The sequence below is a fragment of the Dromaius novaehollandiae genome, chromosome 4 (assembly GCF_036370855.1).
Source record: "Dromaius novaehollandiae isolate bDroNov1 chromosome 4, bDroNov1.hap1, whole genome shotgun sequence".
NCBI lineage: Eukaryota > Metazoa > Chordata > Aves > Casuariiformes > Dromaiidae > Dromaius > Dromaius novaehollandiae.
Window position 1 is genome coordinate 81,788,975 of NC_088101.1, and position 17,672 is coordinate 81,806,646.

General features: G+C 45.6%; 1 protein-coding gene and 1 long non-coding RNA gene across 2 annotated transcripts; one reads left to right on the forward strand and one right to left on the reverse strand.

Annotated features, from left to right (window-relative positions):
* The first annotated feature begins 2,851 nt into the window (after positions 1-2,851).
* LOC135328324 (uncharacterized) lies at positions 2,852-16,623 on the forward strand. Its single transcript, XR_010389160.1, has 4 exons — positions 2,852-3,393; positions 5,227-5,327; positions 13,953-14,088; positions 16,532-16,623. It is a non-coding gene; the product is annotated as an uncharacterized LOC135328324 (long non-coding RNA).
* Positions 8,460-16,668, reverse strand: CD8A (CD8 subunit alpha). The gene is made up of 6 exons (XM_026112661.2): positions 16,552-16,668; positions 15,506-15,874; positions 14,622-14,711; positions 13,830-13,946; positions 11,968-11,998; positions 8,460-9,392 (listed from the first exon to the last, which is right to left on the reverse strand). The coding sequence occupies exons 1-6, from the start codon at positions 16,595-16,597 to the stop codon at positions 9,338-9,340; spliced, it is 708 nt and encodes a 235-aa protein (XP_025968446.2). The 5' UTR covers positions 16,598-16,668; the 3' UTR covers positions 8,460-9,337.
* Positions 16,669-17,672: the final 1,004 nt, after the last annotated feature.

Here is a 17,672-nt window from a genome sequence, read left to right on the forward strand (position 1 = left end):
GATAGTGCCCATAACAGAACTGGTTGGAATACAAAAATGGTGCCAGTATTAAAAGGCAATAAGCTAAAAATTCAACTTAGAACCTTTTTAATGCAGAGTGGTCTTGTTTTCTCTTTTAAATAATGCATATATAGATACATAACTAACTCACAAACTCAGCCATTACCACCAGATAACTTTTTAGCTGCCTGTGTGTTTACTTAAAAATAATTGCTTGCAATTTTGAGACTCCACCAACAGAGGATGCTAGCAGTTTAACCTAGAATGCTTGCAAGCTTCAAGTAATGGGATGTTGTGCTGGGCATTTGTGAAATATTGTCTAGATTTTGATTATCGCAGTCATTCTCTTTCACCTGTGTGGTGATGCACGATGTCTCCTCCTAATGCCTGATATACCTCCGGTGACTTGAGAAAGTGCTTGCACAGGGAAAAGCGAGTAATAATATATGATTTTAGTACTTAAAATGTAATAGCAGCTGGTATGTGTACATTTTCTCTATGCAGTTTGGGGACATCCATGGTAGGAAAGTGTTTATATATTTAATTTTAAACCTATAATGGTATCTGAAATCTGTCTCTTACGTTTCTGGACCAGATTTGGAAACCTTTAAGTAGTCCCTTGGTGCAGCAAGTGCCTTTTAATGAGACTGCTGTGTAATAAAAAGTGAAGTTATGCATCTAATGTAGTTGTATCTGCGTCCGGATCACTGTGTCACTTTTGCGTATTGCATTGAGCTTGCAACTGGTGATTTCCACCCTCCTATGCAGAATGTGTCAGAACAGAAGTTCCCTGGCAAGAAAAAGTGCACTAATACTAATGTAGATGAGACTTAAGGCAAGATTTTTTTTGACCACACTGTTATACAAAAGGCTTAGTTTAAAGGTGCTCTGTAAATAATTTAATGGATGTTTATAAATGTGATTCCCATAGCAGTGGCTTGATAATAGTGTTAGTTCTGTGTCTATTAGTAGACTGAGTTTTAATGTTTATTTTTGTGTGTTGGCTTAAATAGTAAATCCATTGTGATATGTTCTTGTGGGCTTTTAACTCTGAATTGTGATATAAAACATAATTAGACCTTAAAAACAGATATTAGGAAATGAAAATCGTGCATAGTCATCTTGACCTTAGGTGGTGGTTAAGAGTTATTGACCATTTTCAGAGTACTGTGGCTATGTCTTTAAAGACAAAGCTGATGGCCTTACCCTCCTGTTCAGTACGCTTAGTGCTCACCTGCTCTGTGAAGTGCTTTCAGAAAAGGAGGCTTTTCCTGCAGTGACATGAGCTCTATAAATTGCAACTAGAGATGGTTGAGCAGATAATAATGCCTGCTAAAAATCAGTGTGTTTCCCTCATGAAATACTGTATTAATTTCAGTCTTTATCCATAAGTCAGGTTGCTAACTGTTGTGTATAGAAGCTGCAGTAAAAGCTGTGTATAAGAAGTAATGAGTTAGAGCTTCTCATGCCTATTAACTTAGACCTCCCTCCTTCTTGTCTCTTCCATTCTTTTTTCCTATCATTTTACAGGGTGGCTGCTGCTAAAATTTGCAGGTTTCAGGTATTTACGACTACTTAGAGCCAACTTGCCAGCTTTAAGAGAGGAAATTTGGGTTAGATCTTCCTTGCAAGGTTTGTCTGTCTACTGTAAAATACTGTTTTCTCTTCTGTGCTTACCACTGCAGAGGTTAATTTTTTTGTTTGGTTGGTTTTGTTTTGTTTCCTGGAAAAAAAAAATCTTCCATGATCTGTGTCCCCTTCAGTGCTCTCCTTTTGTGAATAGGAGAAGGCAGTGAGGAAAGGTGCTTTGAGAGTAGGAGAAAAAACAAAAGATGAGAGAGTGACAGAGATGATCTGTAATAAGTAAAGTTGTAGTGTCACATTACGATTTCTGATTTAATTCAAGCCCTAATATGTATATGTAAGAGAAAAGTGATTTTTTTAAAAGTGTATATAGGTGAGAGAAGGATGTGGGATGATATTCTTTTATGACTTCATGTATGCATGAAATTAGCAATCCTGTAGGGAAACGTGAAAAACGGAGTTGTTCATAGCCTGCTGCAAATTCCTGTTGAATCCTGTTGGGCTTATATGCAGGAATGGGTGTTTTCATATCAAACTGACTTACAGTAGTTCTTAATACAAGAGGAAGGAATCCAGCTAGCTTCCTTAACCTGTAGTAATCTGCTGTTCCTTGGCAGCAGCCTTTGAAAACTACGTTTTTGCTTTATCCTCTGCAGTTTTCAATTTGTAGCTTAAGATGAAGGGAAGCACCCTGCTTCCATAGCCGTGCTAGTGCTTAGCTGGGCATTAACTTTTATTCCTTTGCTGCATGCACTTAGGGCAGCAGAATATCAATGTATGATTAGAGGAAGGACAGCTGTATCTCTATATTCAAACACAAACACATTGCTAGTGTGACCCAGTTGGCGATCCACTCTGGAACTAAGAATTTTCCAAAATCTAGAGGATTATGATGAATATAGCTAGACAGTGCAGCTCCAGTGTGGACTGGCACAGAGACTCAGTGCTCAAGCTGGGGGGCAGTGTGACCTGGACTGGAGTGAACGAAGCCTACTGGAATTCAGCCTTTGAAAATGGATCTTCCCTTTTCCCTTGCATTTCCCATTCCTTGTGTTTATTTTCAGACCTGGTAACACTGGCATTGGTTTCTTCCTTCCCAGTAACTGTGTGAAGTTACCATGCTACGTTTTCTTTTCCTTTCCTTAAAGAGAAGGAGAAAAAAAAAAAAAGAGTGGAGGAAGATGCAAATAGCATTTTGGTTCAAGTCTAGCATCACCCATAAGACATTTGTCATGGGGGAAAAAAAACCTAAATATATGCATATGGCTATTGTTTTTGTTTATGGATTTTCTTCCCAGAACTGAGAGTAAGTTCCAGTATTTTTCCAGGATTTCTAGATTATACAATAGATTTCAAAAAACAGGTAGTATGCATATGTGATAGCTCTCCTAGGACAAAAATCACACTCTGTGTATTCAGCACAGAGAGCCCAGGGCCAGAATCTAGTGATTGGTGGGTCATGCTGACCCTGCATGTCAAATAGGTTTGATTTCAGATGAATCAGAAGGAACAAACCTAATTACAGGGAGGTCATATTTCACTCTCTCTTTACTGTCCTTCCCAGAATTTCCTGTCTGTCTTTCAATACCTTTTCCTGACTTTTCTCCTGGAACGCTGCAGAAACACAGCATCAAGGGTATGGTTTTTATGGGGTGGATTCCAAACATTTCCACAACATGCACAGTTAGCTTCACTGAAGCTTACTGTAGCGTTAGTCCAAGGAGTCTGGGCTGAGCTTTGGTGCCTTCGCTGTAACAGGCCATCTGTCAAGTACTGGCTTGGACTGACGAAGTGACTTCAACCAACCAGGTCAGTTCCTGGCTGTTTTGGGATCCTCTTGGCTCTTTTATTAGTTTGGGACTTTATTTAACTTGGGAAAACCTTTTATTACTCAAAATATTTCAGAGTTAATAACCTGTTGGATGAGGAAGAAGCAGGTGTCTACTGCAGACAAGAAGTTCTTGGTGGTCTAAGTTACGGGGGCATTTGAAGCTCCCCTCAGTTTTGCAGGGCTTTCAGTGACTGTCTTGAACCCTTTTTTTTTTTTTTTTTGTTAGTTGAAGTTATATTTAAATTGTAAATCAGCTCTCATTCTTTCTGCTATAAAGTATTAGCTAATACATTGTTTCCTTTTACTTCCTCACCTTCTGTGAGTTTTGCACCATTCCACTGTTAGGTAATCCTCAGCCTCTGAATAAATTTGTTCCTTCCCCTTCTCTTTGGAAATCCTTCCTTATCTCCAACTCTTCATTGCCTTGCAGTGACTAACCTCTAGAAACACCTTTCTACTCCCAGTGGTTCATTCCCTCCGAGCTTGCTCTCGATCCTCGTACCAGCCCTGGCAGCTCCCAGCCTTTGCCTTTGCACCCCATGAAGTCGCCTTTCCCCGTAACCCAGAGCCTCCTCCGCGTATTACTAGCAAAAAGCTGCCAGATCTCGAGGGCCTGCACAGCAACAACTTCCTGCACCCTTGAGCTGCTTTGCTAGGCTTAGCTTACCCAGTGCAATCAGCAGCCCAGGCTTCCTGCTCAACCACAAGTGTAGCCAGATTGCTCTTAGCTTGCTTGATTTGCTAGAGGCATCTCTGTGCCTTCTCGCGTGGTGCCACATTAGTCATTCACCTCTTCAGCTGGGCTGGAGTGGCTCACAGCTCCTTCCCTTCTCACCAGCGCAGTGACATTTACAGCTGGTTATTATAATTTCAGTGCAAAAAATGTGGTCTAATTTTGCTTTCCACCCTGTAGCCTATCTGTAGGGGGTGCGAAGGTAAGTGTTGATCTTGTGAAGAAAATCCAAGTCTTATTAAGCTGATTATAAAGAACGTTTGTTACTCATCTCTACACTTAAATGGAAAACTTAGCAGGTCTTCCAGAGCCATAGGTTTAAATCACAATAGGTGGACAGAGGGCTGACAAAAACCTACCTGAATTTGGGAGGTGAATAATGAATTGTACAGGGAGGGAAGAACTGGTTAAGGAAGCCAAATGTTGCTCTGGGCAACTGTGCTGTGTCCCTGCCTCTGCTAGAGGGCTCCTTGGTGACGTTAGTGTAGTGATTTAAAGCCAGCTTCTCATGGATGTGTCTGCTAGTGAGATGTCCCTCATTTTTGGGGTGTTATTGTGAAACGGGGCTGTGACTAAGGAGAGTACCTGTTTATTCTGGCACATCTGTCCTCATTCTTGCTCCAGCTGCCTCTTCTACTTCTCTCAGACTTCTGCTCTTCTGCAAAGATGATTTTGCTGTTTTTGTAGCAAATGCTGAATCACAGCAGTTCGCATTATGGAGTATTAAGGGTAAATCGGTACTGATTTGTTTGCTTCTAAAATACATCGTTTCAATTGCAGTGGTTCACAGGCAGAAAAATCCATAAGGAAATGGAAGAATAGACAGCTGAACAAGTTCCCTCTAGGTATCCTATGATGGACAGCAGTCTGTGTGCATGTACTTGTAATATCTCACAGAAAGTCCATGGGCAGTGAGATGAAAATGCTTTCAAAAGTCATTCCTGAATATGCTTATGCTTGCTCATAATACCTATTAAAAAATACAGGGGGATAATAGTTTTACTGCTATGTTATATGCAGTTTGCAGCCAACCTTAATACACAGTTTGAGTGATACATCCTTTTGGTCATCTTTACAGATCTAAGCCTCAAAATCAGAGACCACCAAATGTTTTAAAGAGATGCAAAGGCATGAATGAAGATAAAGAATTGAAGGTGACATCCGGCTGATAGTTAGCAAGTAAGAAGCTGAAAACTGCTAATTGAATTCAATGAACAGTCATATATATATATTTTTTAATAGTGTGATTATACACAATAAGAACTATGGCTTCATAGCTGACAGCTGTGATGATGCTGTCCAGAAATTGGCAGGCAGGAGAATTTGTGATGTGTCCATTAACTTGCTTTTTCTGTGTGGAAAACATACAGAGCTCTGAAGAGGGAATGTATTTTGCAGGCAGTGCTATCATGCTTGCCTTGGTTTTGTGACACCTGGACGCGTGCCAGTCGAGCAGAGCGGAGCCACAGCGAGATGTGGACGGGGGCCAGCAGAGTGCAGGTTGGCAATTCGGCGTGAAGAGCGCGTAGAGGGAGTTAGGCACCCTCTAAATTTGGCCTTAGGGTTAAAAGAGATCAACTAGAAGTCAAAAATAGGTAGCCCCCAGTGTGCAGTGAGTTTTATGCAGTATTCAGGAGGGTAATTACAGCTGTGAGTATTGTGATTTTTTTTCCCAGATGTTAATTTCCAGTTCAATTGAAGGTTACTTAGAAAAGCATATGCTCCCTCCAGTTCCTTCACTACATTCACCTGGGGCATCAGTAGTGCTTTGACTGCATAAATCTCGTTGCAGGGCCAGGCTCTTAGTGCAGTGTTGGACAGGGGAGTGTTCATAATGCCAGTAGTTAATAACAGCCAAATACATTTTGCCTTGCTTAGGGTGGTATTTTGCTCCATGCTTATCCTATTTTAGGATTCCACATAGTTTCTGTGGCAAGAAAGTTGTTGTACGTGTGTTCCTCCCCTTGAAATACTTTTTGATTTTAAGTATATGTATCCCGTTGTTCACCACAGGATTGACCTCTGTACGTTCTCATAGCAATAGAGCTAGCAATAAATATTTAATGCATGGATCGTGAAATAATCATTTCACCTGAAAGAGTAGCACAGTTTACAGAGTAAAATATAGAATAATGCTTCTGCTAGGTTTTCTGTTCAATATTTAACACTGTACATTTGATTTTAGTGGATCACAGAATGCCACATTCAGCTGCTGTGCTAGGGAAAATGCATTTTGAAGGAAATGCTTCCCATGTGTAATACGTGGCCTTGTGTGAGAAACAACAGACTATGCAAACAGATAGACTTTTACCTTTTTCTTGCGAAGGTGTTTAGAAGAGCTGGAGCAGAAGAGGGAGAGCAGGAGTGCAAAGAATGAGCAAAGTCTGAGAACTGATGTGTATGGAAGAAAAAGACTGACTCCTTCTTTAAGTGGCCTTGTGCAAGGCCCTCCTGGAGGCAGCGAGGGTGGGCTTCGTCTCTGTGCCCTCAGCCAGCTGAAGGAGGCCTGTCTGGGCTCAGTCTGTTGTTTGGGCTCCTTCAGTTGCTTCTGGTGGGAGAGAAATGTCTCCAGTCTTCCCAGAGGGTAGGAAGATTTGCCCCATGGAGGAGCCTCTCTCTGTTGGCTGAGGAGGGAGAGCCTACAGCCTGATGTCTACAGTGGAGGGGACTAATACTAGGGCAGATGGGTCCCATGATAAGAGTCCTCAGAAGGACACATTTGGGTTAAGTGCTCCTGCCTCCTGATGTTATAGTGGACTGGCCTTTACCTGTGCGGTGAGGATGGTATCATTTGCATCAGGTGGTAAGTTCACGAGATATGTCAGCTGTGGAGCTTGATCTTTCCATCAGTTACTGCATGAACTGCTTGGACTTTCTTTTCTGAAGTTACAAACCTTAGAGCTGAGTGAAATAACACACCTGGTCTTTTGTTTGGCTGCAGAGAGGGGTAGGGGAGAGAGAACTTTTTTAGTTTCTTTAGTTAGCAGGATTTCCTACAAGCTCTGGTCAAGGTGCTTCATATCTGTAAATATTTAAATCAAAGTATGCTTTATTTAGTGCAAAGTCACTGAATCAGAAACTATTCTTCAGGCCATTAACAGTCTTCATACCTGTCTTCCCAAGGGTCAACCATAGGGGAAGGAAGATATTCAGACTCTCTCTCTTCCCGAAGTCATTTGCACCCTCAGTTTCTCCTGAGGGGGTTTGTAACTGTGTGTAGCCCTTTGATCTGTTAGTTCCCAGAACAACTTAAGTCATGCTGACCTTGTCTTCTAGCTATTATCTGCCTTCCTTGTTTTGGTTAATTAAGTGTAGCTATTGCATTGCTCTCCTGATGGTTTCTTCTGCAGACACAGTAAGTTAGATCCCTACATTTGAATAGAAAAATTCAACAGCTTCTGTCATTGTACAATAACAAGATTCAGATTTTTGTGATAGCGACAGTTCAGATGAAGCGTTTCCTGACAGCCTGGGTTACAAGAACGTGACAGTATTTACTGCCCATGATGTAGACCAAACCTCCAGTATATTGTGCAAGTCCAGAGTGAAACAACTGCACCTAGTGCAGAGAACAAGTAGGAAACGGATTCAAGGAATGCTAATGGGGACGTAGTGACGTTCGTAGGTTTTGTAAAACGTTTTTCAGAATGCCGTATGAGTTAAGGCTTTGTAAGTGAAAACTTCTAGCTCAGACTGGCAAGAAGCTACAGGACAAGATGATAATCAAAGTAGATGGTCATAGAGAAGAGGTAAAAGGAATATTTCTTACTTCATATTACATATATAGTTCTGTTGTTCCATATTTGCATGCTATTTTTAGATACATTTATTTATTCCCTAATTATTTTTTTTCCTAAAACACTGCAGAGAACTGAGTTTGCAAGAACTTTTCTTCTGTCTGCAACTGATTCCTTGCACCTCACTAATTTCCCACTTATTTGCAGAGGGGGAGATGAGCAAGGAGCTTGCTTTCCTCCTTTTCTTCAGGTTCTTATCAGCCCCTTGGCCAGAATACCTGAGCATCTCCAGAGTATTTTGTCCACCTTTAAAACACCCCTTGGGACGGGAAGTTTTACTAGGCCCATCTTACGAGTCCCTGGGAAAGCTAGTTTTAAAGACGTGGTTTTAGGCTGGGGTAAACTGGAAGCTGAACTCGGGCATCCTAAAGCTCAGGCTGGTATGTGAACCACGGAGCCTGCCTCTTCCCTTACCCAAGCCTCCCTCTAACCATCGTTTATATTTTCAGTCTAGATTTTTAGCTTTTCTGAGGCTAGGAGCAGAAGAAAGTAATAGACATGAGTAAGACTAACTGGAAATATTGTTTTATTTTTTCTCAGTTCTTAATCTGCAAGTGTAATAAGGAAGTATGTACATTAAATACAGAGCTGAAAAAACACTAATCTCATTCTTGTTGTATCAGCATGCCCTAAGCTGGTATGCCAGAAATCCTCCTTAACCAAAGCAAGTGGCACAGGCTTTTTCACTGCTCAGCCATTGCTTCCAGAAAGAAAGAAAACCCCACGTGCCTTGCTCGGGGAAAGCTCCCGCTGAAACAAGTGGAAGTGGGGCTAGCAGCCGACCAAGGGCAGCAAGAGGGAAGCAGTAAACTTTAGCCTCCTGGACTGTGATAAAAGTAAAGCCTTTTAATCAGCGTTTACCTTCTTAGTGCAACATTGTGTTATACTGGGTGAAACAGTAAAACCTCTAGGAGATGCATGGCACCATGAAAAGAGGGTGTGTTAAGGGAGGGCTTTTATTTCTAAGTCGTTCTTGTGGCAAATTCAACTTTTTGCTGCGTTTTAGGAAGAATCATTGCACGTCCTTGAGCAAAGGTCCACAACACCCATATTTCTCGTTGAGTTAGCGCTGATGTATGGCAGCATCAGCATCAACCTGTTCCTTTTGCCTGCACCACAGGGCTCTGTCATTGGGAATAAAGGTGGCATTTGGTCTTGGGAACTGACCTGAGAGACTCAGACAAATTTTGGAAGGAGCTGTGTTTTAGCATGTGGTTCACGGCGGAGGTGCCTGCTAGCTCGCTGTGGCTCTCTGCTCCTTCTAACTCTCGTCCTTTCAAATGTGACAGGATAGAGCCTGTGGGAAGTGTTAGCAGTATGGATAAGGTAGGTGATGGTTTTACGCAGTGGTGGCTCCCTGAAGTCAATCCAGAAGCAAAAAGGTGGAGCCGCTTATATATGTCGGTTTGGCATGCCGGGCTTCCCCTGGGGCTTCCTGTTTGCAGGTCTAAAAGAGAAATATTTCTGATTTACTCTCATGCGAAATGAAGAGGAAGATGATTATTGTATTGCTGCTGATGAGCCCGTTTTGCCGTGGTTGGCAGCCCTGGGACCTCAAGCAGAAGGCTGTGAAACGTTGCCAAATCCCCTTCAGACTAGCGAACTATCGGCCAGCAGTCAAGTAGTGACAGCCTCTAGCAGGGCTTTCTTAAGATACGCTGCTAACCCAGTGTTAGAATAATTACAGAAAAATTGAGGCCTTTTTGCTTGCTCCTGATCTCTGCACATTCCTGGCACGTTCCCAAGCCTTTCTCTGTGATGAGGAGCCCTAGGAGCATCGTCTCGGTGAACACATTAGACGCAGCGCCGCATCCCGAAGTCTGGGGAGACCAGCTGCGAGCAGCTCCGGGGGTTTTGCAGCCAGGTGAACTGTTGTCCTAAAGCCTTTTTCTTGCTGCAAACTAGTTTCCTGCAGATTGATTTAAAAGGAGGCCTCACAGGCTCCAGCTGTGCTCCCAAAGTGATAGAGATTACCGCTCTCCAGCAATTGATAGATTTAGGCTGGTTTAATGAGTTAAAGATTTGGCACCCGTTTTCACTGAAAATTGATTTGTGGAGGAAAAATAAATCCTGTGGTTGCTGGGAAGAATCCCAGGCCAGATCCTGAGGCACTCTTTAATTCAGTGACTTGTGCTATTAACTTCTAAAGAGCTTCATCTCAGGGAGTGGGAACCGCTCACAGCAGCAGGGATTTCCTCTCTAAATAAAAGCTTAAAAATGCTACGATTGCTTAAAACAGAACTTTGTCGTGTTAACACTGCCAAAGCAGAGCTGTCTCTTGATAACATGATTTTCTGAAGCACTTGTAATCTGACCACTCCATCGGTACAAAAACCGAAGAGCTCTGCAGCCTGTTTTCCCCCGAGGGAGCGAATGTCCCTGCACAGGGCTGGCACCAGGGATTTAGATAAGCGGGGAATGAGACTTGTCCTAAACAACGCTACAAGAACGGTTCTTCCTTATAGTTAGCTCTTGGAAAACCAGGCAAGGATCAGAAGTTTGCTGTGTTGGGTGTAGGAAATATGACAGGCCCTTAGTGTTTCAGGCTGGCAAGAAAAAGTGCAGGTCGGTACGTGTGACTGTATTCTTAGGTGGTCGCAAGGCTCACGTGGTGAGGTTGCTCTTAAAAATCAGAAGACAGTGCCGCTCAGCCCCTCTTCTGTAAAGCGTTATTATTCAGCCAGGGGTTTTGCATGCTTTCTCTGAGTTTTATGCTTTTTCGAAAAATTTGTAGTGGCCAGTTTTTGCAAAGGTAGGGGGAGGGAGGTGTTTCCTGTGAGTAATTTCTTTCGGGGTGGTTGTATGAATTTAGATAACTAAAACATTATTCATTTTGTACTGTGAAGCCTGTGCACCTGCAACAAAGACTTGGAATTTCAGTGGGAAAATACTGTTCCAAACTTTCTTGCAAGCCGGCTTTTCTAAACGCCAGACCAGTGGGGAGAGGGCTGGAAAGAGGGGAAAGCAGAAGAAAGGATTCCTGTCTGCCCTAGAAAACTGGTTAACTCTAGAGCTGTACGTGTCTAACTTACTGTTTCTTGGGCAAGTCTAGGGCCACATCAGCCTCTCTGACCCTGTAAGCAAGAGCCGTGTTATTCAGTGCCCACTGGGCAAATAGGGGTATAAATGCGTGGTGATGTTGGTCCAAAACCATAGTGATGGTCCAAAGCTGTGCAGAAGGGGATTCTGGTGGTGATGGTGTAATTTGTATCTAGTCCGTGGACATAACCTGATGGTCCAGTGAGGAATTCAAGGGAATGGTGTGGGGAAGGAGAGGAAAGAAATACCGTCACTCGCTTGGTCTGTGTTAGAGCAGTGCTGTCGGCCGGCTGAAGTTCTGTGTCAGCCCAGCCAAAGTACCGGGCAAAGCCGAATATGAAATTCAGACTGACATAAGAGATTGCAAAACCCTCTAAAAACACCTCTTTTCAAAGCTCCTCACAGCTGTGTTCCCTTGCAGAGGCTATAGCCCTCCCTTCGGTTGCCCGGGTGGTGCTCAGCCCCGCGAAGTGCGGGGTCGTCCGGTCCTGAGCGATGGAGGGAGGTGGGTACGTGAGCTCTGAGCGTGCACGTTATCTGCTGTTGGACGGGGCACATGCCGCATGGTGGTGTTGGATAGGGGCCAGGACACCCTGTACATGCTCAGGAGATAACGGTGGTCGGAAAAACACAAGACCCAGATGGTTGGAAATGCACAAATATACTGTTAGTTATGAGCACTGGGTGATGTGGAGAGTTTCTGGACTGCTGTGAGCATCTCCTGTCTTTCTGTTTAGCGTATACTGCAGTGTCAGCACTCCAGTGACCTGAATTACTTAATATTTAAAAAAAAAACCCAAAGGAACAAAAAACCATCTTTCCCCCCACTCCCCATTAATTGCACAATTCCCTCCCCTCCACTGTCTATCAGATGAAGGGCTTTTAGGTGACTTTTTTTTCGGGGCACCTGTTTGCCATATCACTTCTGTGCAAGATGCTCTCGAGTTCAAGAGAAAAATTGTCAGCAGCTGTGACTTACTAACCTTTTGCATCTGCATCTTCGTCTCCTGGTTTCTAAAATTGGAAAGAAAACGTTTTAGTTCAAAGAAGCTACCAAGGCAGAGCTTAGTGAAGAAAATGCTGCCGCAGTGTGCTGCTGCCGCTCTGTCTGTTTGCCTTTGCCTTAGGATTAGCAGCAGCTAAACCAGGCTTATTGCCCTCTCCGGTGAGAAACACCGTGCAGGTGAGCCGTGGTGCAGCTCACGTTCGGTCAACTTAGTATCGTAATGGGTTAAAGAGTGTTTTCGTGTGAGTAACGGCAGCAAGGTCAGCCTGGGCATGTTGACAGTGAATTATTTTGTGCTGGCTCTAGGGAGTTGGGAAAGCTGCTGAAAATTTGTTGGCAGCAGTTATGGCTACAGCCGGCGAGTGGCACAGATTGCACCCAGGCTGCAGCCAAGCTTGAATCCGGGTAGCCAAGATCTTGTCTTCCCACAACGCGAGTGTATTGTCAGTCGTGGTTGCCCTCCGGTCCTCTTCGCTGCTATTACAAATGTGCTATGGGATACGGGGGTATGCTGAGCTTTACCTAGTGTACATTAGAGCCACTCGTTTTGGTGGAACTAGGCTGACTAAAATCAGCTGAGGATCCGTCCCAACGAATAATGTTCTCCCCCGTTGTAACACCCGTGCCGTTACTTCAGGGTGCATTCAGCAAACTATAACGTAGAGCCATTTATTTCAGCACAAAAGAAATAGCCTGTGTCTCGCGGGGGAAACCCGTCCTCGTGGCTTCATGCTGCCCGCTGCAGAGGGTAATTGCAGCAAATGGCTTTTCACCAGCAATCCCAACCAGCATTAAGAGGCAAAAATAGATAAATAAATGGCTGAGCAGCGTTAGTAGTTGCATGACACTCAGGTCACCAGAGAATCCTAAAGCACGTGGGGGTCTTGGCTGCTGCTGGCTTCAGAGGGAATTTGGATCCACTCCACTCCCCCCTCCCTCGGGAAGGACTCCTGGGGCTGGCTCGCTCCCCGTTGTGGCTGGCTGCACCCCGATGTCATCCCTGAACCCTGGCTGTGGCTCCTCAGTGGTTTTTCATGTATTCCCTGCTACATCTGTGGACTTTGTTAGTATTTTGGGGGGCTGCTGAATCGTCTCACAGCAGCTTTAGGGCGAGGGGTCAGTGAGGACCTAGTTACGTTAATTTAGCAGTAAAACGTGTCACGGTGTTCCACACAAGTGAGCTGAAGCAATTAAATGAAATGAAGATGATTAATGAAATCAGCATAGCTATCATGCGTAGCTGGGCACTTCCGCCAGAAGAAAACGTATTTCAGTAAGCATTAAATTGATTTAAATATGTTTGCACTTATTGCTTGTTCAGAGGTGTTTCAGACATGAAGTTTCACCAACAGACTTTTGTATTCCTGGAGATTTTGCCTTACTGCTCTAACTCTGCCGGTCTCCGAACCTATGTAATTAATTTGCTAGTTTGGCTATAGCTTAAGCTGCCGGTGGGATCTTGGCATTTGAATTTGCAAGTCCCATGCTGAAGCATATTTATTCTATTTAATCAAAGTGTTTTGGGTTCTGGTACGTTTATCCTTGATACACTGATAAGGGTGGAGCCTATATGGTTCGGTGGAGTATATTTTCTCTAATCTGTTGTCTTATAGCGTAGAAGTTGATGGTTATTTCTCAGGCTAAATCTAGAGATGGGGAGAATATAGAAACCGATTTTAAGAGCGGTCCTCCCTTTGTGTTCCCTGCGTCCTGGTTACCTGGTGTCTGCACGAGGGGAATAGCTGCAGAATATCCCTTCCCCTGAAGGACAGGGCTGTGCTCCTTGGTGTGAGGCTAGAGGACTATCTGCGGGGTGGGGGCTAAGCGCGGGTCTCTTACTTTGACACAGGGTGATGGTGATCAGCAGGGCAATGAGGAGAAGGAGACAGCCGCAGCCCAAGGGAATCCAGATGAAAATGTCACAGGAGAAATTCAGGACTTCCTCCTTGCTTGTCTCTGCAGGAATGAGAGAGAGAGAGAAGAGGAGATGTCTGCTAGGTGCTCGTGACGGGTGTTACAGCCGGCGCCGGTGGAGCCGTGCAGAGGTCCTCAGCCAAGGGACCCATCCCGCTTTCAGCGAGGCTGGCGTTCGCTGTAGGTGAGGCAGAGGGCTTCCCCGTCCCACAGACGGAGGGGTGGTCACCGGGGGGTCCCCGAGCCCAGCCCGTGTGTCGTTCACGGTTCCTGGGCACCTGAGCCAAAAGTTTTCTTGTGCCTCCTGCCAAGGCTAAAACCAGTGCCTGCCCGCAAGGCTCTGCCCTCCTTCAGCTCTCCCCTTCTCAGTGTGCCCAGCCGTGAGATACATGCTAGGGCTTTCTAAGTCACCCTTAGCCTTTCTGGAGTGGAGTAAAACACGGGCTTGAATTTCAATCCTCTCATCTGCACGTACCCCTGAGCCAACTCTGGTAAAGCCTAAAGGATCTTCCCTCTCCCCCGTTCCCCAAACGCCTTTAGTCAGTGCAGGCTTCGCACTTGGCTCCTCAGCCCCAAAATGCCACTGCTGGCCTGGAAAAAGGTAGGAGGACAGCACGTGGCCCAGCAGCACATACGGACGGAGGGTCCCCGGCGCGTGGGCCGAGAGGGGCCCAGCAGAGCCCGGCTCCTTCCCCTCCCTCCCCGCAGCTCCGTTACCTGGCGCGGGCGTCTTCTGGCGGGTCTCTGCCTTGGGGATGCTGCTCAGGGTGGTGGGTGCAGCTGTGGTGGGTGCCCTTGTGGTTGTGACTGTACGCGAAAAGGGAGGAATTGGGGCATGTAGTGAAACACAGAACAACAGCTCTCCCTCCTCTTTGCTCTGCCGGCCCTGCCAGCACAGCACTCAGCTCCTGGGTGACTTTGCTTAGACCATTTTGGACCAGGGCCCCCCCCTCCAATGCTCCCCTGAGCCGGGTCTTGCGGGATCACGGCCCAGCAATACACTGCAAGAGCTGCAGGCTCCTTGTCTCTTATTTTCTGCCACAACCCCTATAGCGTCTGAGCCCCTCTTATCAGTTGCTATCAGGAAACGTACTGAAAGCCCTGGAGACTTTCTCTTTCCCAAGCACGACCTCTGCTCTGCTTGTGATTTTCTTTTTAAGGTGCTGAAAGTACTTTCAGGCTGGGAGGACTTCTAGGGCCTGTGCACAGTGGGGAAGGAGGGGGTGGTTATGGACTTGGTTTTAGTCCCATCCCTTCTGAGTTGCGAATGGGAAGGTGACCCCGGCTCCATCCCATCATCTCTGCCTCTGGGGAGGGGCAGTACCACAGCTGCTTGCATAGACCTCACACCCTATCTGGGGATTCCCAGACCCTGATGATAGGGGTAGTCAGGGAGGTGAAGAGAAAAGGGGTGCAGCACACGTAGGAGGGCTGCAGGGATGTTCACCAGAAGAGCTGGTGAGCAGAGAGCCTCTGGCAGAAGGACCGGTGTATTCATTACAAGATGCGTTGGGCAACAGGCAGAGGAGATTAAAAGGCACAGGCAAGGGGCGCTGGGGGGTTCGGCAGAGCAAACAGAAGTGGGCAAAGATGTTGCTGACCTGGGAGGAAGACAGGTTGGCCAGTGCTGAAATACAGTATTTGGTTATTGTTGATGAGGCAGAAATAATTCCCCTCGTCCTGCTGAAGGAAAGACTTCACGACCAGTCGGGAGGTTCTGCTGTCTCTCGTTGCCTCAAAGCGTGTAGATGTTTCTGTGTTCCCTTTAAAGGTCGTTCGAGACAGGGTGCTAATGAACACTACGAAGTGAAGGGTGCCATGCTTGTCCTGGCGGATCCAGGATATCCCGCTATCCTTGTCGATAGGCAGACACTCCAGCTCCAGCCGCTGCCTCAGCTGGGGGTGTGTGATCTTGCTGTCCCGAAACTTGGCTGTCATCCTGTACTTTTGGTCCTGGATCGCACAGCAGCCTGCGGGAGAGAAATCCCATCTCTAGTCACAGCCCACTCGCCCTCAGCGAAACCACTTGGAAAAAGCAATGTCCCTTCCGGACAAACCACAGGGTCTGCTCCTTGGGGCTTAGTCTTTGGGGCAGACCTTTTTCCTTGCTATTTAGTGCTAGGGAGAAACATGGGTTGTGGAGTAAAATGCAAAGGGAGGACCACGTCATCTGGCTGACTTAAATATTTCACTTGAGTCCTTGCTGAGATCCTGCTTAGAGAGTGCCCAGCAGTTGCCCGCTTAGTCTTTAGGGACAGATCCTCCCGGTCAGAGAAGCCTTTCAGGTGCCTTGTCCGGGATGGCACCGTTTCCCAACTTATTTGAAGTGGTTCCCTAATAATATTGACTGATGAAATCCCCATTTCCTCCCTTTTACCCTCCCTTCCGGAAAGAGTCGTCTAGCCGGGCTCCCTTCCCGCTGGTGTAACGCCAGAGTCACACCGCTCACTGCCCTGCACAGATGGACGTGAGACTTACTTTCTGTACCTCCGCTTCACGCGTTTACCAAGCAAACCTGAAAATTAGTGTTTTTGGCTTGCTTTTCTTTTCCCTTTGACTTTTTTTGCCTGATTTCTTGGATTCAGACAAAGCAGAACACCTTAACCTCCCGTTTTAACCGCATATAGCACCTTGGTTCCGTACTCACCGAGACCCAGACTGAGCAGAAACAGCAGCGAAGGAGATCTGGCCATTTGCTCCTAGTGGTGATGGTCCTCGAGGACGGCACAGCGGCACGAAGATAATCTTTCTGGGTTGACTTCACAGGCTCTGCAGCTTTTTGGAGAGGATGTGATGTCATCAGGACCCTCTTATGTAAGGAGACAGTTTTCAGCATCTGAGGCAGAATGAAGCATAAAATTTCCGAAGAAATTCAGCTCTGTTTCAATATTTGGGCTCATTTATCTTTTGTTTTTAAAGGAGTGTCAAGGATTTTGCCTCGACCACTTCGCTAGAGATTAATACTGACAACATTTGTGCTTGAAATGGGGTCAGCCACTGTAGATTGCTGTCTCCCAGCCATTTGGGGGATTTACATCAGGTCCAGCTCTGCAGGAAGCACAAAAATATCCCATGCCCTGGGTGTGGACCTCAAGTTGCATTTCTTGGCAGAGATTTTTCTACCTCCACTTGTGCACTCCGGAGTGGTCTAGTGTGGACAGCATGCTCTATCTTATTATACAGCAAGACAGTCCACAGTGGTATTTTACAGCATGTGTCCATACATATATTTTTTTAGATCTCCAAGCATTGCTGACATGTAGGTTGGCTCCTCTGGTGCCTTTGCTCAATTGTTCTCTTTGCTCAATTGTTCTCTTTGCAATTTCTCTACAGAAGTTTCTTTGTGCAAGGCAGATGGTCTGTGCAATGTGAAACCCATCAAGAAAGCCCCGTGTCCCAGTGGTATGCCTTTTTTTTTTTTTTCTAACATTTTGAGGTTTTCTTCTGTAACCGCAGTGACTTCCACCCTGCCAAATAGACCCCTAAACGCATTGACACTTGGGGCCCTTGCTGCTGTCTCCTGGTGACCACTTGCACATGGGTAGGGGTTTATACTTCCTGCCGCTTTGCACAGCACAAGAGCAATATTTTCACCAGACCAGAGAGGCTTTGGGCTGTTTTTTTGTTTCTTTCTTATTTTGGTACTTCCTGGCTTTCCTGCTGTGTTTTTTTTCTTTCTGAGCGAGTTGTTGTTCTGTTACCTCTTTGCAAAGAAAGACCCCCTGTCCCAGGCACATCAGAAACCAGGCTCTGCCAGCTTTGATGCGA

What these genes read in the sequence shown, in the direction of transcription:
- CD8A (XM_026112661.2), bottom strand. Translation starts at nt 16,597, where the DNA reads ATGGCCAGATCTCCTTCGCTGCTGTTTCTGCTCAGTCTGGGTCTCG. An exon ending in CCAACCTGTCTTCCTCCCAG is followed by an intron (nt 14,712 to 15,505) that starts GTCAGCAACATC and finishes TTTCGCGTACAG; the next exon opens with TCACAACCACAAGGGCACCC. An exon ending in CCAGAAGACGCCCGCGCCAG is followed by an intron (nt 13,947 to 14,621) that starts GTAACGGAGCTG and finishes TCATTCCTGCAG; the next exon opens with AGACAAGCAAGGAGGAAGTC.